The 26368-nt window shown below is 34.6% G+C and overlaps 1 protein-coding gene across 1 annotated transcript; it reads left to right on the plus strand.

The window, feature by feature from the left end:
- Positions 1-1939: 1939 nt before the first annotated feature.
- LOC137387870 (gastrula zinc finger protein XlCGF57.1-like) lies at positions 1940-25292 on the plus strand. Its single transcript, XM_068074386.1, has 5 exons — positions 1940-2037; positions 7971-8027; positions 8116-8178; positions 22533-22589; positions 24512-25292. The coding sequence occupies exons 1-5, from the start codon at positions 1962-1964 to the stop codon at positions 25177-25179; spliced, it is 921 nt and encodes a 306-aa protein (XP_067930487.1). The 5' UTR covers positions 1940-1961; the 3' UTR covers positions 25180-25292.
- The last annotated feature ends 1076 nt before the right edge of the window (positions 25293-26368 follow it).

Below are 26368 nucleotides of genomic sequence, written 5' to 3' on the forward strand. Positions count from 1 at the left end.
TATGTACAAGCTAGGGCGGAACTACAACGCCCCTTTATGATGAGAACATTTTTTATTTTGCTGCAGTTTCAGATGCGTGAATGCTCATACTTGCTTTCTGTTAAAGCACATAAATTACATAATTTTTTTATTATATATTTCAATACATCAGAGTCTTGGCTTTCGAATGAGCCTATATTCAATACACAAAGAATAATAGAACTATGAAAAATGGGGTGTCAAAAGTACGTCCTGCAAAAAAAAACACTTGGTTCAGGTACTCAAAATGTGACGTCATAATTCTCATTTAGCGTTAGGTCGTCGATCCCGTTCGCTGTCACTGAGGCTGCATTTTTCTGTGACAATCGGTGCTGTTAAACCCGAAGAGCGCTAATAATAGACTAAGATTCTAGATAATCAACAAAGCCCGCGATCGGGCTAATGCTCGACCAATGCAAACACATGTTCTGGGTTAATTAATTATGCTTCAATAAATGCACTGTCGTTGATAAAGGTAATGAAATCACATCGATTAAATTATGACCTGCTGTTGCGTGGCCCTTGGACTAAATGTCAATCGCACTTTCGCGAGATCACGCAATGCTTGAAATTAATTAGTCTCAGTTGTCACCCTCAACATCACATTAAAAATAAAGAGCTAGTGCATAATATCATTGGGAAAACAGAGTATGGTTCTTGGAATCTGAGGTACTTATCATAGAAATAATATGTACATGGAGAACTAATGACACTAATTCCTTTGTCATCTTCATTCGTTCTCTGGAGTTGTCCTACCTTCGCCTGCCACTAGCGTCATTATCGTCATTATTGTAGTTGATAAATAAGCGGTAAGAGCACACAACAACGAATATGAGAATTGTGACGTCACAATTTTCGTGACTATGCCAGTAAACTTTTTCGCGGTAGAGCTCTGGGGAAATCCTATAAACACCAACCAATGTCTGTCTCACCATGGCAAACAATAGTTCATTCGAAAGCCAAGACTCCGATGTATTGAAATATACAATAAAAAATTATGTAATTTATGTGCTTTAAAGATCGCTATCAAAACCATTATACATTCAACGCAGCCAACTTTCAAACTGTATAGTACACAGTAGCTTGCCATTTTACTTCTAATTTGCATTTCAGATTTATAATAAACATATTTCCTTATTGTTGTTGAATTACATACATTACAGTAGATTAGGCCTTCAGCTTTATAACATTTTTATAACAGCTTTTATTTTGCTGCAGTTTGCAGAAATCTTCCAGACGCGTGAACCCTCATACTTGCTTTCTTTTAAAGACCGCTATCAATACCATTCTACATTCAACACATCCGACTTTCAAACTGTGTATAGTACACATTAGCTTGCCATTTTACAGCTACTTTTGAATTTCAGAGTTATAATAAACATGTTTCCTTATTGTTGTTGTCAAAATACATACATTACAGTAGGTTAGGCCTACAGCTTAAATTAATTTTTTTTATCGTTGTAAAACAGGTTTGAGATAGTAGTAGATTAGGTGTGATTTCTTGTGTGATTAGGTGTGATTTATTATCATATTAAACCAAGCTTTTCAAGCTATTTCTAGAACATTTATATTTCTATTTCAAACAGGTCTCATTTACACTATACTCTGTCAATTCCTGCTGAGAACTACTTTTTCAACAATCAACAGTACCCTTTCTTTTTTCCATTATCACTTTGGTCGTGGGCTTTATGACAGTGGAATTTCTAGTTAATAATACGATTTTTTGGACACTTTCACTGATCACTTGACTTTATAGGTTCATAAACATCAAAAATAGTCAAAGTGGCAGTCAAATGGAGATGGCGTTCAAATAGAGGGTGGAGCTCTATTTTTCAACCCTTCTCTCGTAGTTGCGGTCAAATAGAGGTGGCGTTCAAACATGGATTTTACCTAAACTAGTCTTACGCTCTTTTCTTATTTAGATAAACTGATCTCTCCATATAATGTCTGCAATGAAAACTGTGTTAGTAAAATCAGACCCAGCAGCAAAGGATTTGAGTGACAGTCTCTATCCAACAGGTTAGTTAGAGAGTTCTACTGAACTATGTATATTATAAAGATTATTGGCCTTAAAGGTTGACTTGCAAAAAAATTCACATTACAGTTATTTGGTATCAAAAGATTCACCATGTCTTACTCTGCTGTGTTGTAGGTACAAAATATGTGGAAATGTGATTACAAGCTCTTAAAAGCTCAAAAACGAACAGTCCATCACCGCCATCACGAAACCGCCGTATATTGGAATACATTTATTTCTCTGACGTAGTCAAACGATTTGGTTATTGTTTTGACACGAATTGAAAGGCCAATAAAAGGCTCAATATAAAACTTCTCATAGCACTAGTTTATGACAAACACTTCAGGTTTTACCAAAAAGCCTGCATCAATTATAGTTGTTCGCTATTTTACAAATTTGTTTCGGATTGGTCTAATCATCTAGTCGTATTCTGATCATGTGACCCATACTTCTTGCCAATTGGCGCGAACAATTTCTGCAGCGTTTTTCAACTATCACTGGTGACCAACAATGTTTATCAGAGGATGATATGTACTCTTTCGAGCTAAGGTTAAAAAATTAAACGAATTTTTACAGTCGGTTTTGAGATATCAGTGCTCAAAGTGACAGCATTACAATGATGATGAATTAGACGTGTAAGGACAATTATAGACATGGTTTTATTGATTGCGTAAAGTATATTTGTGAAAATATTTCGACGAATGAGGTTGCATGAAAGTGTAAACAGAAGCCATCTTGTTCAGCTACATCCCATTTGAGCCGTTTTGGAAAGGGATTCTGATCTCCGGCGGTTTCGTGATGGCGGCGATTAACTGTTTGTTTTTGAGCTTTTAAGAGCTTGTAGTCACATTTCCACATACAGTCAAACATGGATAACTCGAACCTCAAGGGACCGAGCAAAAGTGTTCGAATTATCAGAGCGTTCAAGTTATCAGAGCACTGTCACAAGTCCATATATTTACTTATTTATTAGTAGATACATGTACATATACAAACTATAATATAAATCAAAAGCACAAATGGCTTGTTTCAAATTAAATGCTTCTAATGTAAAGTTTAAAACGTTTTCATGAAAAAGTATAGAGATTTTTCTATCACTTGAGATTGGTTTGTTGTTTGAGGTGATGTTATTGCCAGGACGTTTTTCAGATTGACATTGGCAAAACTTGATCGTTGTTGAAATGCTCAAAAGAAAAGACATTTTTTTCTTTTGGGGTTTTACCCACGATCAATTTTGCCATTTTTTCTTGAAGTTTATGCAGATTACCTTACTTTACCTGGGATTCGTTAAGAGCAACACTCCGAGGCAGTTCAATTAGAAGTTTTACGAGGTTTTACAGTACATTCTATATCACTCACGCTTTTTCAATAGATACTTATTGAATGTACGCACATATTCTGTGTTTAGGTCAAACGATGAATAGTTTTTTTGTAGCTCAGACAACGTATACGTTTAATTACACCAATTTTAAGACGTTTTAAACATTCAACATTCCGACGTTGATTCAACACGGAATCAACGTCGGAAAACTATTCATCACGGGCTAGCCGGGTCACGCACTCAAGGATTTTCGCCACGCACATACAAAACAACATGCGATTTTTGTTTTATATGTGCGTGGCGAAAATCCTTGCGCGCGTGACCCGGCTAGCCCGTGCTATTCATCGTATCGCAGTATAAATCAATTTTCACCAAACTTTTAGAAAAGTCGTTGACAAAAATATTTTGCCGATGGTGGTAATAACGACACTTATGAATTACGAAAAGATGAAGTTTACCTCTATGGCTTTGAATAAAGTGATTTTCTAAAGCGATAACAACCGTTTCGGTAGCTGTTGGGCAAAAAAACAGTTCGAATTAACAGTGTTGAGTTCGAGTTATCTATAGCAATTTATCATTACGTGGGAACGGACCAAAGGAAATGTTCGAATTAACCACGTGTTCGAGCTATCCGTGGACGAGTTATCCATGTTTGACTCTATTTTGCACTTACAACACCGCAGAGTAAGACATGGTGAATCTTTTGATACCAAACAACTGCAATGTGAATTTTGTTGCAAGGCAACCTTTAAGAATTTTTGCAATATGTATTCATGTCTTCCATACCTATTTTCTTGAAGCCATTTAATAGCCATGTTCACTGCATTTATTTCCTATTCATCAATCAAATTATCAAATCACTTTGTAATTTTCTCTATATCTATTTGCTTTTTAGCCATGTTTATATATATATTTCTCGAAGTATGTCGTATGTCTGTATGCATTCCGGCTATAATAGATATAGCTATAGCGCACACTGATTATTGTACCGATGCGGCCACGTGTTACGATGCCCCTGTTAAAAAATATCTTTCATAAGGTTCAATTACTATATCTGGAGTCAAGGCCAATTCTTCTCGCGCGGATAATTATATCGTCTCCGTGGTAAAGCCTCAACATTCTCTCTCCTTTCGATCAGACAAAGTACGATATCTCATTTTTACATTTATACCAGTATCGAGAAGTAATAGTATCGTCAAATTCAAAGTTTTGATGGATATCTTCTGGTGAAGCAGTAACCTTTTTTAAACACACACTTCTATGCAAGAATAGTTATTATTAATTTAACATATTTAGGATTTTTATTTTGTTTTCTCAGCTCATAATAATTGTATCATGGAATCATCCTTTATTGTAATTGTTGCAAAACTGACTTCATTTAGCTATTACTTGCTAACTATTTCACATTTACATCTAAACTTTTTATAGTCGTTTTATTTTTTTAATTTATTTGACCTGCACAAAACATTTTCTTCATAATATGAAGTTTAAGAGTTGTTTGACAAATTTTGAAAACTTTTAAAGTTGTTTTTATTTTCGCTCTTAATTTATTTCAATTATGCAAAACACTTGTCTAATGATATGCAATTTGAAAGTTAGAATGGCAAATGTTGTATGTTAAATACAAATCAATGTTCTGACCAAAGATATTTTTATTACCCGGCGTTGCGGGTAGCACAGCTAGTTTTCTATAAGTCTGTCTGCTATTGTTATTTCTTTTATATGCATGTTTAGTATAGCTATGTTCTCTGTAAACATACCGTAACACTTCTAATTGAATGCCACCTCTATTGGAATGCCACCTTTATTTGATCGGCACCTCCATTTGACCACCACCACTTTGACATTATTTGATCTTTATGAATCCATAATAGCAAGTGATCAGTAGAAAAGTGTCCTCCAAATCGTACTAACAATGACTCGGTTACATCAATAAAAATTATTTCTTCCCTTGTTTCTGTTCCTATCGAAGTCCATTTTTTAACTCGGAAGGTTTTCGTTTTTCTTTTCGTTGAAACATTGAAAGCAACATCATAGAAATAATTACTAACTGTATCAGGCTAATAGTAGTTGCTTGTTTAATGTGGTCCTGATACTTTGATGTATGTAAAACCAGTTTATATTTATGATGGTATATGAACGACTAATTTTAGACCGAAAGTTTTGCTATGCAATGCTGCTAAAAGGTTATTGCTTAAGCTAAATGCAACGCATAAATGTTTTGCTCTGTTCAAGAAGTTGTTTGTACGCTAGTCAGTTGTTTATGAATACATATTTGTAGCGTTTGATAAATCATTATTGTATAACTTATAAATTTTTAAATTTATAGCATATTATCTGATAGCATCATTGCGCTTATCGTAACACGGCCTACAATAGATTGATGCTCATAACTCATCTTGTATTGCATATAAAAAGTCAGTTCCGGCTGTATATTGTAGCGAACATATCAATTAGGGTTGGCTTGATATATATCGCTTGATATATATTGCCGATAGATATGATATTTTTGGGTCAAAAAAATCGATATTTTTGATCTTTTTGAAAAATATCAATTTTATCGTTCCGTTTTCACCTTACAACTATTGCTAGCAGTCTACAAATGCTAAATAACACCTAAATTTAAAGTCATCAAATACTTGCATAGGGGGCTATTATGCTTACCCAATACAGACAAACAAAGACAGCCAGACTAAGGAGGTGACATTGGCTAGACCAGGGGTCAGGAACCTTTTTGACTGAGAGAGCCAAAAAACCACATGTTTCAAAATTTAATTCTCAGCGAGCCATATGTATATTTTGAATCTCGAAAACCTAAAATGAAAAAGGAATACCAACAAATTTAGTACGTTTGAGCAATTTTGGAGTATAAAAATTTTTGAACAACAATGTTTAAATAACAAGCTTTTCTTTTAGCCATACTTTGGTTTGAAGGGTTTACCTTTTGATCTAACAATAACTCGTGCGATCTTTGTGCGGCCTGAGCAGAGCGTAGTACAGAAAGCACTAGAAACTGCTGCGAGTGCCACATAAAAAAGCTGCAAATGAAAATATATCTTTATTAAATTGACGTTATTTTTTATTGTGTTTATTATTATTGTAATTTCAGCATTATTTGTATTATTATGTTCATTAAATTAACAGCCAATTTATGGATTATTTTTCCAATGATTTATCAAAGAGCCAGATGCAATCATCAAAAGAGCCACATATGGCTCAAGAGCCATTGGTTCCCTACCCCTGGGCTAGACCAATTAATTAGTGTTTGAGTTGCGAAGAGTTTTTCAAATCCAAGTTGTATTCCTTCATCCCAGTACTATCTCCCTAACCTGATTATCTTATCTCATGTTCAACTGTTATAATCTATTGCCTTATTGGAAAACCAGCCTGCCGAAAACTCTTTGAACTTCCTAATCCATGATTTTGAATTGAACAATCTGACACCCAGAGACAGAATTGTAAGCACATTACACTGACTCCCTGAGATGACAGAGTAACTCATCTCATCATTTTCTGTATGTCTTTCAATGAATAGCTTCAAAGAATTCTGGCTCAGTATAAAATCTATAAATATGATGATATAACTCTGGCTGCTAGTGTTGAGTGTGTTTTCATCGAAGGTGGACTGGTTTACAGCAAGTTGAGAAATCGTCTTGATGTGGTGAAGGCTGGCAAGCTGGTGTTTACAAATACCTAAACTAGACAAGAGTAGGACATTAAAACATGCTTAGACTATCATAGTGTGTATTTACTATTTGCTCTATTTTGTTTGCACTTTGCATTCATGTCATGATTTCCAATCCAATGTTTGATAAACATTTTCATATTTATAAATATTATTATTATATTTGGCTTACAATAATTCAAGTGTTTGGTATTAAACGTTGCTGACTGGTCACATACAACCTATAAAATACGTCAATCACAATGTAAACATCATACAAATTCAACCTAACTTCAATTTTTTTTCAAAAGTGTCATTCGTTTCAAAAATAATTATCATAAATATCATGATGTATATCAGTGATATGATATTTTAAAAATATCGATATTTTGCCAACCCTGATATAAATGAGTGCAATGAGCTTTTACGCAACATTGTTAGATATGGTTATAAAATGAACATTTACTTGGAAATTGAGAATACAAAAAAAGTTGAAAGCACCAGCAAATTGCAAAATAATATCAGTGAAGGTTACTGTAAGCAATATATATGAACTGTTAGAGATATTTCTTGGTTTCCCAATGCATATTTATTTAGAGATCCTTGACAAATTAGCAGATTCAGTGCATCCAAAGGGGTTAATGTCGCAGTCTGACGGAAAGTGCACAATGTAGACTATAATCGATTCGCCTATAAAACAGTTAAATATATTTTTCTTAAATTCTGATGAGCTTTTTGAAAAATACAATGTCAGCCTCTTTTTGAACACCAGTTCCATTTGACCGCCACTATAATAATAGAGAAAGGGTTGTACCATAGTGTATTGTAACTACATACTATTCTATTGTGGTGCTTCAGCCAGCTTAAAGTACTGTTTAGGCTGGTCCTTTTGTGTAGCTCCACTAAACCAGTGTTTGTAGCTAGTAAATTATCAATACTTTATATTGTAGATATTGAAGTTAAGGTAGAACCTAATGACTCAGCAGTCAACAATGACAGTTATGAAGGTAATTATACAGAAGGATTTTTCATGATAACTTTGATTATTCATTGTATATACCTAAAGCTTCTGACAAACTCTCATAATTATTGTAGAAGTTACAGAAGTGAAAAGAGAACCAGGTTATGATGGTGGTCCAGATAATCTTTACCCTACTGGTTAGTTTGAGATTTATCCATAGATATATAAACCTAGATTGGCCAATAATAGCTATTCCCATCGGTTGCCTGGTCAGACTTAAATAGCATGACGTAACGTCATTGTATTGTACCTCATGCTTGACTGCACTGTTCTTAACAATGGAGCTAATCAGGAGAAGGTGACAAAATCTAATTTATTTTCACATAAAGACCTTCTTGGATACATAATCCGGTAAACTAAAGCAATTCTGTGATAATATCTGATAACTACCATAGATTAAAACTATAAAAGCTATGAATTGTTGCACACAAGTCATGAGCCATCAGGGCTTTATTTGCCACCCTCTCCTATTCCCATTCTTTCTTTTCCCTTCTCCAAAGAAGAATTGAAAAGGGGAAAAGAGAGAAGGGAAAAAGAGGGGGGGCAAATAGCCCACCCGCTCAAAGAGCCAGACCCTGGCTAGGTAAATATACGAATATCATGCTGAACTAAACATGACTGTAAAATATAAATATGATGAGTATGCAAGTATGTCTTAAACCATAACTGTCACGAACAACTTTTATCGTTGTTACTAGGTAAATCAGACACGCTGATTCCGATTTTGTACTCAAAATAAAGGTTAGTCCACTAAATTTCAGAGTAATGAAGGCTTTTTTACAGCGTTTTAATATCAGTCTCCGAAACAGCATGATTGGCACAACAAGCTCCGCCCATAAATATGTGACGTAACCTAGCTTTTTAGGAAAGAAGTTACGTAAGGATGTTTAGACTGATTTAGAATAATAGAGATGGGTGTTTTAAAATACATTAATATCTAAATTCAGCCTTATAATAATGGGTTTTAAGACACCTATCCTTATTATTCTAAATCAGACTAAACATTCCTAACTTCTGTTCTTGAAAAAGCTAGGTTTCGTCACATATTTATGGGCGGAGCTTGTAATGCCAATTGTGTTGTTTTCGAAACGGATATTGAAACGCTTTAAAAAAGCCTAAATTACTTTGAAGGTTAGCAGACCAATCTTTATTTTGAGTACAAAATCGGAACCAGCGTGGCTGATTTACCTAAAATATACGATAAAAGTTGTACGTGACAGTTATGGTTTAAGGCTAACTGTGGGAGTGTAAGGCTAACTTGACTTAAACTCAGTTAAGCTAAGGTAGCTTGACTTTGTCTTCGCCTGTGGTGATTGAAGTTTGCAATCACAGTGAGAAAGCGATGAGGGTGTTGCTTAGTAGTGCTGGATTGGTAAAAAACTTTCCCAGGCTAGCACTAATGGCTACCATGGAGAAGTTGCTGAGGTTCAACATCCTGCTATTGTTTAAGTGTAATCACCAAGCTAGTAGCCTAGCTCGTGAGATAGCAAAGAGATATATTTCGATTAGGGCGCATTATGAAGCTAAGAATAGTGCTGGCACAGGTAGTTCGTCTGGTCTTTAACCACCGGGTCAGAGGTGCCCGGGTCTGGCTACCCGACCCTCGGGTCTTTCTATACAAAGACACAGGGAGGTTTATGGCTAAACAACAGCGGTTGTATATCGCTTTTTAAGTGCGATTGAAATTGAGTCGCATATAGTCCTAGAGCGGAAGGACCAGACGAAATAAAACATGCCATTAATCTATCACCTATTGAATAGCCTTGATCCACCAATGTCTAGCCGTAAATTGTAGATTGCATCTATAAACCAAGCCACAAAATATAATGATTGGTGTGATAATGGTTTCTTTTTTCTTAGTTTATTGATGTAACAACATTAGGCTGTAATAGAACTATCTCTTAACCTTAAATGAATAAAAAATCGCGCGTGCTGACCTGGTCCGACCCGATCTTGGCCCTCATTGCTGACCCTGAGTCTGATCCGACCCTGCATTCCTTGGTCTCGTTCCAGCTCTAGCTAAGAAAGCCATTGATTCCATTTCCCTGAACAGATCAAAACTTCACAGGCTCATCATATTTAGTCATGTTTAGTTCAACATGATATTAGTCTTTTACCTAGCCAAGGTCTGGCTCTTTGGGTGGGTGGGCTGTTTGCCCCCCCCCTCTCCTTTCCCCCTTCTCTCTTCTCCCCTTTTCACTTCTTCTTTGGAGAAGGGGAAAAGAGAGAATGGGGATAGGAGAGGGTGGCAAATAAAGCCTGGATGGCTCATGACTTGTGTGCAGCAATTCATAGCTTTTATAGCTTTAATCTATGGTGGTTATCAGATATTATCACAGAAATGCTTTAGTTTACTGGATTATGTATCCAAGAAGGTTTTTATGTGAAAAAAAATGTGATTTTGTCACCTTCTCCTGATTATCTCCATTGTTAACAACAAGGAGTGCAGTCAAGCATGAGGTACAATACAATGACATTACGTCATGCTATTTAAGTCTGACATGCTTTTTCCCTATTGGCCAATCTAGGTTTATATACAGTATCTATGGATTTATCAGATAATTGTGATAACTGCTGTTGATAAGCTTTGTTGCCATTGAGTTGATTAAATATGGTAATCACTTTCCTCTATTGTCTCACCTACTGGTTTGTTGTTCAAGATAAAATACTAAATCTGACCAGAGTTACAGTTTAAGTGTAAATTCTATGAAGAAATTCTGAACTTGACTAGTTTTAGAATTTGATTGGCTACTACTGGTACATGAGAGCTAATGAAATGTGAGCTATTTTCTCAAAGTTTGCAGAAAGTAGATTAGGTTTTAATCACATATAATTTCTTTAGCAACTTTGTTTAAGTTTTTTTTGTACAAATCTAATAATTTGATTTACCGTAAAACCTCAATATATTGCTGTGGTGCTCTATTTTTCAACCCTTCCTTTTTAGTGGCATTTTATAAGAAGTGACGTTCAATTAAAGGGTGGTGCTGTATTTTTCAATCCTTCTCTTATAGTGGTATTCCAATAGAGGTTTTACAATATCCTGATAAACTGTTTATATTGTAGATGTTGAATATAATCCAGAACTAGAGAGTTCATCAGTCAACACAAACTGTGATGAAGGTAAATATGGTATTACTTTAATGGATTGAATAACAGGACATCCATGTACAGTCATACTTCGACTTACGAGCTTAATGCGTTCCGAGACTGAGCTCGTATGTCAATTTACTCGTATGTTGGTGCATTTATTTATATATAGAACAATTAAATATATATTGATTGGTTTCCATACTCTAAAAAATGCAAATAAAACACTCAAACAAGATATTGTAACAGAAAGAACATGTTGGTTATTGTCCTAACTTACCACACGCTTTCAAAAAGAAACAAATAAAAAATAATGCAAGGAAATGTGATAAATTAAAATGTAAAATTAAATACATACAATAGCAGCCAACGCTAGCATTTGCCAGAGAGGGAGATATAAGTTATCCTTCCTTACGACAGTTGACTTTGATAAATTTGGATTTTATCAAAGTCTTAAAAGACAAACTTAGAAGCAAATCTAAAAGCAAACTTTCGTTTTTAACTTAGCGTAATTAAAATTTCTTCAGCGTTCATAGTTTGAAGGTTCTCGCTGGTTAGCTAATTTTTCCTTTGTTTCGCTTTCACGACTAGCCGGCCGTTTTAAGATGAACCTATCTAAGGACGTTTGCCTTTGTGACCCTTTCAACATGTTGCGATTAGGACGAACACAGGTGTCGTCACAAAGGTTTAATGCACGACCACTAGCCAACTTGTCCGAATGTCTATTTTTATAGTTTTGATAGATAGCACCGGCCTTTTCAAATAGGTAGCGTCGTTTCAGTTACGCTGTCACCGGCCAATTGTTTATCTTTTATCCCAATGCCTGAGCGGTCTCTCCATTAGCGGTCGTGAAGATCGCTGCGCCGTTTAGAAACTATGGTTAGTCCTTTTGCGAGCTAAATGCCCTGAATACAATCCTTCTGTTTGATAATTGTGGATGTATTTCTGTCATATTGCTGAGTTAGCTCAATCATGCATACACATTTCGCATGTTTTCAATAATTTTTCGTTTAATATCAATTGTTATCATTTGCTTTTTCTTTGCATTATTTTTCATTTTACTGGCAAACTTTCGGTCTACGCGCAGTACTTTTAATTCGCATAATTTTGCACTGAAAAGCGTGCACAAAAACACGGTACAAAAGTATAACCTGAGCAGTTAAAAAATACAGATGGATGCTGTTGTCATAAAACACCTCCGGCATACTTGGCAACTGACTCACGTGCACGTATCTCAAACATGGTTCGTATGTTAGTGCTAAAACTTGCTTAAAAGCTGGCTCGTATCTCAAGTTTCTCGTACGTTGGAGCACTCGTAAGTTGAAGTATTACTGTAGTTGCATTTGTAGTGCTGTAGCAGTAGTAAGCATGTGACAGTCATGTAGCATGCAGTATAATTGCATTGTATACTTGCGCTACTGCACTGTATACACGTGTATATAAGTACAACTATTTGGTACTGCCTACCACACTGTGTATTGCTAGATAGAGTGGTTGGTGCATCGCTAGTGCACATTGCGTAAAGCTAGATGCAGCAGAAACCTTTGAATAACACTACACATATATGCACAGCATTTTTTCATGAAAAATCGTCAGAGAATCCAAGTGTTGAGGTGATGTCAATGCAACCACAAAATAACCACCAGATATGAATGCTGGTCAATATTGAGTATGAGTGAGTAAATTGATCACAATTAGCATGTTGTATACCGTTGCAAAGAGAATCTATTAAGGTTTTAATTCATAATTTTAATGGGAATATACTACAATTACCCCAATTTTATAGGAATAGTGATAATGCCTGACGCTAATCTGAAATGATATAGGAGTTAGAGCACAAGTTCATGGGTTTGCTAAACATAACATCTGACTATTTTGTACAATAAAGGGCAGATGTGGTATCAATTGATCTACAGTATCTACTAAAGCGCAGTTGCGGTGTACATACAGTTTAGGTTTTGTATAATGCGCATTCAATGTATGTATGAGTTGCTGATTTTCACAGATTGCATATTGGAAGTAAATGAGCCGTAGAGCGCAGTGGACAATTTGCAATAGAAGCACAGTTGCAGCAGCAGTAAGTCTGCTCATCATTAGAAAGTTATAAAGCACTTTAAAATTACTGCGTACTGCAATACAAGATCACCAATAATTCAGGAAGATCTTGAAATTGAGTTAGAAGTGACCACAGCTGCTAAAAAAGAGAATATATCTGTTTTAAAAAAGGAACAAGAACGCCGATACGAGCACAAATGTTTGGCCAACCGGCAGAACTTTGCAATGGTAAACCATGAAGAGAGTTCTGACGATAACTCCCTTACCAGCCATGTGGTAGCGAGAGTATCGCCTTCATCACCTACCCAAGACAGTGAGAGCGATATAGAGCTGCTATAACCAAAATAACTAGTCAGAGAGCACCATTACATGCTAGTATTTACTTATCAAGAGTATCAGTTTAATTTTATTGCCAGACAACCACCATATGGACTAAACTGTTTATTTACTCCATTGATTGTTTGTAAAATTTTATTTGTATTTGAAATATTTTATTTCTACGCTCAAGTTTGTAATAAATTATAATATATCTATACATGAAATAGAATATAATTATATATAATATAATCATGTTTGTTGCAGCCATAGAGTTATCTCCCCCTAGAGTGACAACTGCATTCAACAACACGAGCGTTTCTGGTGCCAACAAGGAGCGTTTAGGCCACGCCCCTTTTTTGTGCTAGTCAATCGTAGTGATCGACAGAACAATAACATTAGCCATGAGAATGATCATGAATTTCCAGTTAAGATAGTAATTATTGCTCGTATTAAAGAAATAACGATTACTCTAATATACATGTATGCTTATTATTTAAAGCAGTTCAATACCTACATGCATTGCAAAGGCACTGAATAGATGGTGTTAAGTAAGTGAGTTAATGCAATCAGTTACTCCAATGATATACAGCCCCCACACATGAGGGGCTGTATATCATTGGTTATTCATAGGTAAGATAGATAGTCCTACTGGGGTTGTATTACATTGGTGTGATGGGAAGCTAATCAACTGCCATCAACTGAAAGTATTGACATTGTATGGTGATAGAGTGGTTCATTGTCACCTCAGTTCATAAACAGCCCTTGCATGTAATCTTAGATTTCAATACATATCAATCAAATATATAGACTAGCTTGATGCAAAGATGTCCACTAGTTAGTGGACATCTTTGCTTGATGTAAGCAAGCAAAAAGTTTGAAAGTTAGAGTGGCAAATGTTGTTATATGTTAAATAAAAATAAATTATACTTAATTATACTAAATTATAATTAAAAATTTAAAAATAAAATAGACTTTTTATTACTTTATTTATTAAATAAAGTAATAAAATTACTAGTAATATTTATTAAATAAAGTAATAAAAAGTAGTTGTGAATTACTTTATTTATTAAATAAAGTAATAAAAATTAGCTATGATTACAATAATTTGTTATTGTAATCATAGCTAAACAGATTATATTTAGCATTACTTGCTAATTATTTTACATTTAAACACATTTGCAGTTTCATTTGTCTTCTTAATTCATTTTAACAAAAAACTTCTTTCATGATATGAAGTTTAAAAGTGGTAGTTGTTTGAAAAAGCTTGAAAACATTTACAGTTGTTTTTATTTTCTCTCTTCTCTTCATTTATTTTAATTACACAAAACACTTTTCATAATATGTAGTTTGAAAGTTAAAGTGGTAAATGTTGTTATATGTTAAATAAAAATAAATACTTAATTCTACTAACTATAATTATATAAAAATAAAATAGACTTTTTTATTACCTTATTTATTAAATAATTTTTCATTGTAATCATAGCTAAACAGATTATATTTAGCCATTACTTGCTAATTATTTTACATTTAAACACATTTACAGTTTTATTTTTTTCTTAATTTATTTCAACAAAACACTTCTTTCATGATATGAAATTTAAAAGTTGTAGTTGTTTGAAAAAGCTTGCAAACCTTTAGAGTTGTTTTCTTTTTCCTCTTAATTCATTTAAACTGCTTAAAAATATTTTCTCATGATATGAAGTTTAAAAGTTAGAATAGTAAATGTTATATAAAAATAAATTTTCTGTCCAAATACTTTTTAATTACTCGGGCAACACCGGGTAGTACAGCTCATAGTTGATGGCAGTTGATTAGCTTCCCATCACACCAATGTAATACAACCCCAGTATGACTATGTATGTTATCTATGAGTAACTGCTTGCATTACCTTCACTTTTACTCACTATCTATTCAGTGCCTTGGCAAGTCATGTAGGTATCAGGGAATACGTGTATGTCACAATTTCCATTTTCATAATTCATTTCCATATTATTTCCATTTCCAGAACATTTTCATAATTCATTTCCATATTATTTCTATTTCCATAACATTTCCCTACTTCATTTCCATATTATTTCCATAATTCATTTCCATAATTAATTTCTATATTATTTCCATTTCCATAAAAGTTCCATAATTCATTTCCATATTAATTCCATTTCCAAAATTCATTTCCATGTTATTTCCATTTCCATATTATTTCTATTTCCATAATTCATTTCCATATTAATTCCATTTCCCTACTTCATTTCCATAGTATTTCCATTTCCATAATTCATTTCCATATTATTTCCATTTCCATATTATTTCTATTTCCATAATTCATTTCCATATTAATTCCATTTCCCTACTTCATTTCCATAGTATTTCCATTTCCATATTATTTCCATTTCCATAATTCATTTCCATATTAATTCCATTTCCATAATTCATTTCCATTTCTATAGCATTTCCATAATTCATTTCCATATTATTTCCATTTTCATACCATTTCCATACTTGTAAAATAAAATTTCCATATCTATTTCCCTAAAATTATGGAAATATTTATGTTTATGGAAATGAAAAAGTAAACATTTCCATATGTTTAGCAATCCCTGGTAGGTATTGAATTGCTTTAAATAATAAGCATATATTAGAGTAATAAACTATAATCATCATTTTTTTAATATGAGCATTAATTACTATCTCAACTGGAATTCATGATCCTTGTTTAACCCTTCTCATGGCTGATGTTATCGATCTAGTCAATCACTACGACTGACTAGCACAAAAAAAGAGGCGTGGCCTAAACGCTCCTTGTTGGCACCGGAAACGCTTGTGTAGTTATCACTCTAGGGGGAGATAACTCTATGGTTGCAGCCATATCAAAGAGTTGTTGTTGATAAAGGGGTCTAGCTTAACTGGTTGCTTCTCTGCCAATATTCCTGCCTTGGTCAATATTACTACTTGTCTCTAGTTTTCGTAATCTGAATAGGTTCTGTTTCATTCTCAATCTGCAGTAAACACAAAAAAAGAAAAAATATTAATAAGTGTAAAGGAAGTACAAAAACAATAGCTGAAGTATTTAATGAAAGCTATCAGTTTTTAAACAATATAATGAACTAACGCAGTTAAATATGGAAAAAACGTATCTGCACTGCAAATAAAATACATACCTTAATTAATGTCCAGATTATAATTATTATCGTCATCAACTTCGGTATTAGAGGTTGATGGAGTTGATTTCAATGTAAAAAGACTAGGAGATATTTTTGCGATGACGACGCCATGCTGAATAACTTGTGAAAACTTTGAATAATTTTCTAAAGAAGTGTGATGCATTGACAATCGAAACCCAGGCGATGATTATAAAAAAGTTTTGGAACTCAGCTACGTTTAGTAATTCTCCCTAGCGGCCATTTTTGCGATGACGCCATTCTACATAACTTGTGACAACCTTGAATAATTTTGTAAAGAAGTGTGATGCGTTGGCGATGGGGTTAACTCGTAATCATGGCGATGATTTAAAAAAATTATGGAACTTGGCTACGTTTAGTACTTCTGCCTAGCGGCTAGTTTTTAATTTGAGGCAATAGTTATTCTCTTTTGTGTTTAAAAATAGAGTTAATAATTCGCAGAATTGACTGCTCGCGAAATCGCGAATTTCTATATCCATCCAATATTTTCATCCTGTAGGGTATTTAAGTCTTATGATGTGCTCTTTACCTGGCCACTTGACAGATCTCATGAGATCATCAGATAGAAGATGTAATGTGCACCAGTCTAGTAGTGCAAAGACTTTCTCTACATGATTAAATTTGTTGTTCCTACTGTCCACCATGGTGCGTAGTTACGTGGCAAAAATCTTTACACACCAGAGAAGATGCAACCGGCGCATCATTTCTACTTTGAGACTATTTTGTTCACGTTGGTTCGATTCTTATCTTCTCTTGCACTACTTGATCACAGACTACATGTTCCATTAAATTGCTTTAGCTAAAAAATAACTTGAATGGAGTACCATTCAAAAGATCATTTGGTATCATTTGTTCATAAGGAGTATACGATTTTAGATCATTTTTGTTCTCTCCAAACAATTTATCTACTTTGAAGCATTAGTTTGGTTGTGCTCTGTGCGATTTTCTTAAAATCTTAGTTCTATCCAACATGTATGTGTCAATATTTCTTAGGGGTCAATGTTTAATTAGATTACAGAATTTTATTAGTTTGGATGCTCTGTCACTCAGAGATTTTCCAATCTATTTGTTACTCACATTCGTCAGTTTATTTATACACCCATCTAGTTAAAAGTATCACTTGTTTTCGTTGAACACTTTTTTCTGTACAAATACAGTGAAACTCGGATAACTCAAACTTCAAGAAACCGAGCAAAAGTGTTCGAGTTATTAAAGCGTTCAAGTTATCAAGACAGTCATAAGTGCACGTATTTATCAGTAGATACATGTACATATACAAATTATATATAAATCAAAAGCATAGATTGCTTGTTGCACGTTAAAGGGTCTCTCGTGTGCAGTTTTAAATATTTTTAATCAGAAAGTATAGATATTTTTCTATCACTTGAGATTTGTTTGTTGCTTTAGGTGATGTGACTGCCAGGAAGCTCTCAGATTAAAATTGGCACAACTTGATCGCGGTTAAAACGCTCAGAAAAAATACATACTTATTTTTTTACCGAGCATTTTAACCAAGATCAATTTTGCAGTAAGTCAGTTATTACAAAACTGCTTTACTATTAAAAACCCATTATCGATTTTGCCGATTTTACTTTAAATTTATCCGAATTTTACCTCGCTTTTCTTGCTTTCGAAGGGTTATCGCTAAGGGATGTTTGGTAAAATTTGATTTTTGCAAACCTTTAGAAAAATCATTAATGAAAATATTTTGCCGATGTTGGTAATAACGAGCCCTAAGAACTACTAAAAGTCGATGTTTATCTCTATGGCTTGGAATAAAGTGATATTCTAAAGCGATAGTAACAACCATCTCGGTAGCCGTTTGGCAAAAAACTGTTCGAGTTAACGGAGTTTCGGTCGAGTTATCTAAAGCTATTTATCATTGCGTGGGAACGGACCAAACAAATACGTTGAGTTAACCGTGTTTTTGAGTTATGCGAGTCATCCGAGTTTCACTGTATATGGGGTTGATTGTATTCCTTGTACTAGATCAAGTGGTGTCATTGCATAAGGCTGTAATTACAGTTTTTGTGACTTGTTGCCATTGATCAATACGCCATTTGCAGCTACAATAACACTTTGATCAATCTCTCAGAGCTATCATCCTTGTTTAGTACATTTAGTTCTCCTTGATGATGACTTACCTTCTTGCTGGTGTTTTCTACAAACATTTGCTAATAGCTACTCATAAAGTCATGTTTTTTGGTGTCCTAATAGAAAATAGTTTTTCTATTTGGTAATTGCTGTAGCTGTTTTTGATAAACACACTGCCTCCATATTTGTCCTTTCGTACATGAAGACTATCAGGAAGCTCAAAGCTTCTTTTATACAGTCTAAATTTTCTTTTGAGCTGCAGATTTACTGCAAATATGCAGTTTTACCTAGCTAGTTCGGTTTTGCCAGGCTGCCATCTCAACATGAGTATAGCTAGTTTTAATCATTTTACAAGGACTCATACTGGAGAAAAGCCATTTCAATGCGAGATTTGCAGTAGGAGGTTTGCCCGTCGCAATACTCTAACAGGTCACATAAGGACTCATACTGGTGAAAAACCATTTCAGTGTAAGTTGTGCAGTAGTAGGTTTGCCCGTCGCAATAGTCTAACAAGACACATGAAGACTCATACTGGAGAAAAGCCATTCCAATGCAAGATTTGCAGTAGTAGTTTTACTTTGCGTGGAAGTCTAACAAGACATATGAAGACACACAATAGAGAGAAGTCATTTTAATGTAAGATGTGCAGTAAGTGCTCTGCTTGTAAGACATTTTTAAGACACAACTTTGTATGCTGGTATGTGTTTAAATACTCCCATATATTTTCATTTGGCTTTGTAAAAATTGTATGGTGGCTTGTCTTTTTGTTATGTGATCACATTTGATGCATATTGAACGATAATATAATTAACTATTTGTAAAAAACAAAGTGAGTATTATATTTGATAAAAATAAGATGTCCAATAAATGATAAGCTTTGGTTCTATCTGAGTGAACCAAATCGAACATGACTGACGACTTCGTGCTTTTAGCATATATTGAGCTTATTCTTCCGACAAAGCAAGCATTTGATTGGTTGCTTCTGTTCTTAGATAATTCATCTAGAACACAATTATTTCCCCACCTACATCGTAATAGTTCATGCAACAACTAAAGTTTCTTATTGCATTTATTAGAGTTATTCCTAGATTCTGTAGTTTAAGTCCAGCCTCATTGTGTACCCTAGATTAAAGTAAAGTTAAGGTAAAGGTTAACCTTAGTATCGACCAAACCGATGTCATCACCGGTATCGACTGATTTCACCTAAAGCAGGCCAATCAGATCGTCCCTTACAATATTGATTTATAGTTCACACTAGCCGTACTACCCGGCATTGCCCGGGTAATAAAAAGTATTTGGACAGAAAATTGATTTCTGTTTAGCATATACAACATTTACCATTCTAACATTTAAACTTTGTATCATGAGAGAAGTATTTTTGCTCAGTTCAGATGAATGAAGAAAAAAATAAAACAATTGTAAAGGTTTTCTAAAACAACTAAGTTTTTAATTTAATAACTTGAAGGCAGTGTTTTGTTGAAATAAATTAAGAGGAAAAATAGAAATGTAAATGTGAAATTGTTAGCAAGTAATGGCTAAATATAGTCTGTTTCGTTACGATTACAATAAAAAGTTATTTGGTATACAATTATATGATTTTAGTTCGTTTCAGTGTTAGCATGCGGAAATTGGCGTGCCAATTTTTGCACGCCAGTGTTGGCATGTGACAATATCGCAGACTATGGGCATACATAGAGTGGTGTAGAAAGTACTAGAAACCCACAGTAATTATCTAATGTGTCTATCTAATAATCTAATTATCTAAATCTAATCACCTCCTGGTAAAATCAATCATCATTAAAGAATAGTAACAAAATAATATGTTAACCTTAGTTAACTATATGTACCTACAATGACTTTAGTGTGTGCTGTGGTTATGATCTGCAAGATAATATAACATTACAATGTACCTACTAAGTCGAGAGTTCTTACCTTTGAGACAGACTTAGTACACAAATCGCCAAATTTTAATTGCGAGATAAAATAATTGTTGATACCTTGTGGCGGAAAAATGTCGCAATAACAAAAGAAATAACGAAAAAGCATTGTGTTTGCTAGAGTTAGGCGAAAAGTACTTTATAACAGGGGCATCGTAGCGCGTGGGCACAATGCTCAAATAATGTCATTTAGCGTGATCATACGGTATAGTGTTTATGATAGGGGCTTTGATCAATATTCCTTGTATATCGCAGTGGTAGAGCGCGCAGGGTTGGCGTAATATTTCCCATGGCGGCTTTTACCACCCCATGAAAAACTCACTGTTTGTCCAAAAACGGGCAAAACTAAAACACCTTTTTTTGACAAGTTGAATAATGTTTAAGCAAAGAATAGCAATACACTTCTACCATTAGCTGTCATAGAGCTTCTTTACGACTCTTTATCAGTACACAAGCTAAGAAATCACATAACCTTTATAATTAGTTTATTTACTAAATATTGAATGAAAAGACCAGATTACAAGATGTTATTCGTTTATTTACATGTATTAAATATTAATATTGAACAAAATGCAAAATTGATATGTGTGAAACATGGCAGTAAGCATAAAACGAAAATTAGAAAACAATTAAAAAACGAAAACACATGAAGATAATGCCAAGTAGTCGAGACCGGTAAACTGAACAAACGGATTAGAATATTGGGAAATGACTGTCTAAGAAAAGTTAATCTTCTGCCGAATTATACTCTAAATTCTTATCAAAGTAATCATTGTTTACCAAAATGTTTGGATAAAAGTTCTGGCATTATAGTATTTCCCATTATCTCCAGTTTTTCTCAGGAAGAATGCCAACCCTGAGAGCGTGTGGATTTAGAACTCGTGGTTGCAATCTCCGTCAGTTCAAATCCAAAAGATTGTGGAATTTTAATAGCTATAGCTGGACACGCACCGAAACATAAGCACTGAAACACACACAAAGCGAAACGCTGACACAGTGATACGCTAACACCGACACACTGAGACGCAGAGACACACACCGACACAGAAAGACATCGACACAGAAACACACCGACACAGAGAAACTCGCCGAGACAGCAAATTGCATCGATACAGAACACACCCAAATGCAGAAAAACGCACCGACACAGAAAAACTCAACAACGCACAAAAAAACTCATCAACACACAGAAAAACACTCACAAAAACACACACACTCACAGAATAAACAATCACAGGAAAACACAAACACGCAGCACACACGCTCACACACACAGGTGCAAACAGCGAAGTGCACACGCACCTGCACACACGCTCACACACACACACACACAGGTGCAAACACAGAAGTGCACACGCGCACGCACACACACAGGTGCAAACACAGAGAAGTGCACACGCACCTGCACACACGCACACACATACACACACCCGCACACAGAAACACGCACACGGAAACGCACACAGAAACACGCACACAGAAATGCACACAGAAACACGCACACAGAAACACACACACAAGCTATAAATAATAAAAACACATGCTATTTTCTCAAAAATTGCAGAAGGTAAATTAGGTTTTAATCAGACATAGTTTTTAAAGCAAATTTGTTTAAATATTCTTGTACAAATCTAATAATTCAAGTTACCGTAAAACCTCAATTTACTTCCGTAGCACTCTATTTTTCAACCCTTCCGCTCTAGTGGCATTTTATAGGAAGTGACGTTCAATTAAAGGGTGGTGGTGTATTTTTCAACCCTTCTCCTATAGTGGCATTCAATAGAGGTTTTACAATATCCTGATAAATAGTTTATATTGTAGATGTTGAACATAACCCAGAACTAGAGAGTCCATCAGTCAACACAAACTGTGATGAAGGTGAATATGGCATTACTTTAATGGATTGAATAACAGGACATCCATGTAGTTGCATTTGTAGTGCTCTAGCAGTAGTAAGCGTGTGAAAGTCATGTAGCATGCAGTATAATTGCATTGTATACTGTATATAGACTTGTATACACGTGTATACAAGTCCAACTATTTTTAAAGCAAGATAAGCAATACTGGTACTGCCTACCACACAGTTTGTTTTTATGAAAACTCGTCACAGAATCAAGTGTTGAGGTGATGTCAATGCAACCACAAAATAACCGCCAGATGAATTTTACATTTTATGATTTTACAGGTCTTTGGAGAGCTTTCAGTGGCGGATCACCAATAATTGCTATCTATTTTTCAACAATATCTGTCCATTTTAATTTCTCTTGTTTCTCGGGTCCTATTTTTATGGTTTCAGCACTTTCCAGTTAGCACATATTTGCATTGAAACACTGGGATCAGTTTGTTTGAACTGTCAAGTCTGCAATAACTCCATCAAAAATCAATATTAACTTCCACCACTACATACCCCGGTTTTGAGGACATCATCACCAAGGTGTAAATGCTAGTTTTTGTTATTGCCATGGCACCTCTGTGATGATGACTGTAACCTTGCTTGCATTCTCTACAAACATTTGCTGTTAGCTACTCATAAAGTCATGTTTTTCTCTAAATGTTTTAACAGAAAATACTTTTCCTATTTCGTAATTGTTTTGGTTATTTATAATCAATGCACCACTTTCTCATTTACCCTTTTCTTTCCATCAAGACTATTAGACTGTACTTTTCTTTTTACATCCCAACATGTCATTATTCTTTAGCGCATCTTGAACCTGTATTTCTCATCAAGTTTCTTTTGAGCTGCAGTTTTACCTAGCTAGTCCAGTCTTGCCAGGCTGCCATCTCAACATGTGTATCACTAGTTTTAATCCTTACATACTGTTACAAGATCCAACTCATTTTCATCACAACACCTTCGGTCGTCATCGTCATTTTTACTTGTATTAGTTGATGAAAATTGGCTTATTTTTGCTTTATAATAAGTTGAAAGATGGTAACATTTTGGAGAATCATTTGAAAAAAATATAGATGACAAGAGGTTGGCAGCTTGCTTGAGTTTTGGACATGTTTAACTCCTGGTTTTTCATGAAGAAGCTACTCAGCATAAGAAACCAGCGATTGGCTCAAACCGAAAGCTGACTAATGACTTCAGACAATAAAATTGTATCTCTATCAGTTTGTCACATAATGAAATTTGCCTATTTGATTCAAGTTGATTACATTTTAACTGCACTCGGGCTAACTTTTGATCAAACACTCTCTGAACTTTATTTTTCTATCCATTTTAAATTATTTAGTGGTTTTCCCTCTTCTCTTTATATTAGAATTCACCGGTTGCTCATTCATAAACCTAACAAGTTTACTTTACTAGTAATACGTACTAGCTTATTGCAAGTACATGTCTGATGAAACAGTGCTGACTATATGAACTTATTTAATAAGGATAGATAGACTCGAATGTCACACAAAACTTCCTAACACAAAAAAGGCATGCAGACATAATATTGTTATTTGACTATTAAGGATGTGGATGTTGTAACATGACACGAGATGCATGACACAAATAGCGAAATATTTAAACTTATCAAACTTATTTAGACTTATAAAATATTTAAACTTTTCATACTCAATGCTTTAGCTTTGACAGCTGGTCAATATTAGCACATTTCAAGATTTGTGTCTAAACTTACATCTCATGTTTGTAGTGTCACATAAATTAGGTGTTTTGTGATGAGAACTCTAAAAATCTTATGTTACTTGTAGGGTTTAAGTGACCTTTCATGACAACAATACTTACCTATATTTGGTACCACCAAGCCTGTGTGCCAAACAAACTCTCACACTGTCAACTTTTATTATAGGTGATTATTCTGGTAGATTTACTCACCGCAGTACTCGAAGAAGAGACATGAAGACTTCTACTGGAGAGAAGCCTTTTCAGTGTAAAACGTGCAGCAGCAGGTTTGCCCGTCGCAATAGTCTAACAATTCACACAAGGACTCATACTGGAGAAAAGCCATTTCAATGCGAGGTTTGCAGTAGCAGGTTTGTTCAACGCAATAATCTAACAAGACACGTGAGGACTCATACTGGAGAAAAGCCATTTCAATGCAAGATTTGCAGAAGTAGCTTTGCTAGCCGTAGCTCCCTAACGGAACACATGAGTACTCATACTGGAGAGAAACCGTTCCAATGCAAGATTTGCAGTAGCCGGTTTGCTAATCGTAGTTATCTACCAATCCATATGAGGACTCATACTAGTGATAAACCATTTCAATGCAAGATTTGCAGTAGCAGGTTTGCTCGACGCAATACTCTAACAGGTCACATAAGGACTCATACTGGTGAAAAACCATTTCAGTGTAAGTTGTGCAGTAGTAGGTTTGCCCGTCGCAATAGTCTAACAAGACACATGAAGACTCATACTGGAGAAAAGCCATTCCAATGCAAGATTTGCAGTAGTAGTTTTACTTTGCGTGGAAGTCTAACAAGACATATGAAGACACACAATAGAGAGAAGTCATTTTAATGTAAGATGTGCAGTAATTGCTTTGCTTGTAAGACATTTTTAAGACACACCTTTGTATGCTGGTATGCGTTTAAATACTCCCATATATTCTCATTTGGCTTTGTAAAAATTGTATGGTGACTTGTCTTTTTGTTATGTGATCACATATGATGCATATTGAACGATAATATAACTATTTGTAAAAAACAAAGTGAGTATTATATTTGATAAAACTAAGATGTCAATAAATGATAAGCTTTGGTTCTATCTGAGTGAACCAAATCGAACATGACTGACGACTTCGTGCTTTTAGCATATATCGAGCTTATTCTTCCGACAAAGCAAGCATTTGATTGGTTGCTTCTGTTCTTAAATAATTCATCTAGAACACAATTATTTCCCCACCTACATCGTAATAGTTCATGCAACAACTAAGGTTTCTTATTGCATTTACTAGAGTTATTCCTAGATTCTGTAGTTTAAGTCCAGCCTCATTGTGTACCCTAGATTAAAGTAAAGTTAAGGTAAAGGTTAACCCTAGTATCGACCAAACCGATGTCATCACCGGTATTGACTGATTTCACCTAAAGCAGGCCAATCAGATCGTCCCTTACAATATTGATTTATAGTTCACACTAGCCGTACTACCCGGCATTGCCCGGGTAATAAAAAGTATTTGAACAGAAAATTGATTTCTGTTTAGCATATACAACATTTACCATTCTAACATTTAAACTTTGTATCATGAGAGAAGTATTTTTGCTCAGTTCAGATGAATTAAGAAAAAAATAAAGCAATTGTAAAGGTTTTCTAAAACAACTAAGTTTTTAATTTAATAACTTGAAGGCAGTGTTTCGTTGAAATAAATTAAGAGGAAAAATAGAAATGTAAATGTGAAATTGTTAGCAAGTAATGGCTAAATAGAGTCTGTTTTGCTACGATTACAATAAAAAGTTATTTGGTATACAATTATATGATTTTAGTTCGTTTCAGTGTTAGCATGCGGAAATTGGCGTGCCAATTTTTGCACGCCAGTGTTGGCATGTGACAATATCGCAGACTATAGGCATACATAGAGTGGTGTAGAAAGTACTAGAAACCCACAGTAATTATCTAATGCGTCTATCTAATTATCTAAATCTAATCACCTCCTGGTAAAATCAATCATCATTAAAGAATAGTAACAAAATAATATGTTAACCTTAGTTAA

The sequence above is a fragment of the Watersipora subatra genome, chromosome 2 (assembly GCF_963576615.1).
Source record: "Watersipora subatra chromosome 2, tzWatSuba1.1, whole genome shotgun sequence".
In the NCBI taxonomy this organism is placed as follows: domain Eukaryota; kingdom Metazoa; phylum Bryozoa; class Gymnolaemata; order Cheilostomatida; family Watersiporidae; genus Watersipora; species Watersipora subatra.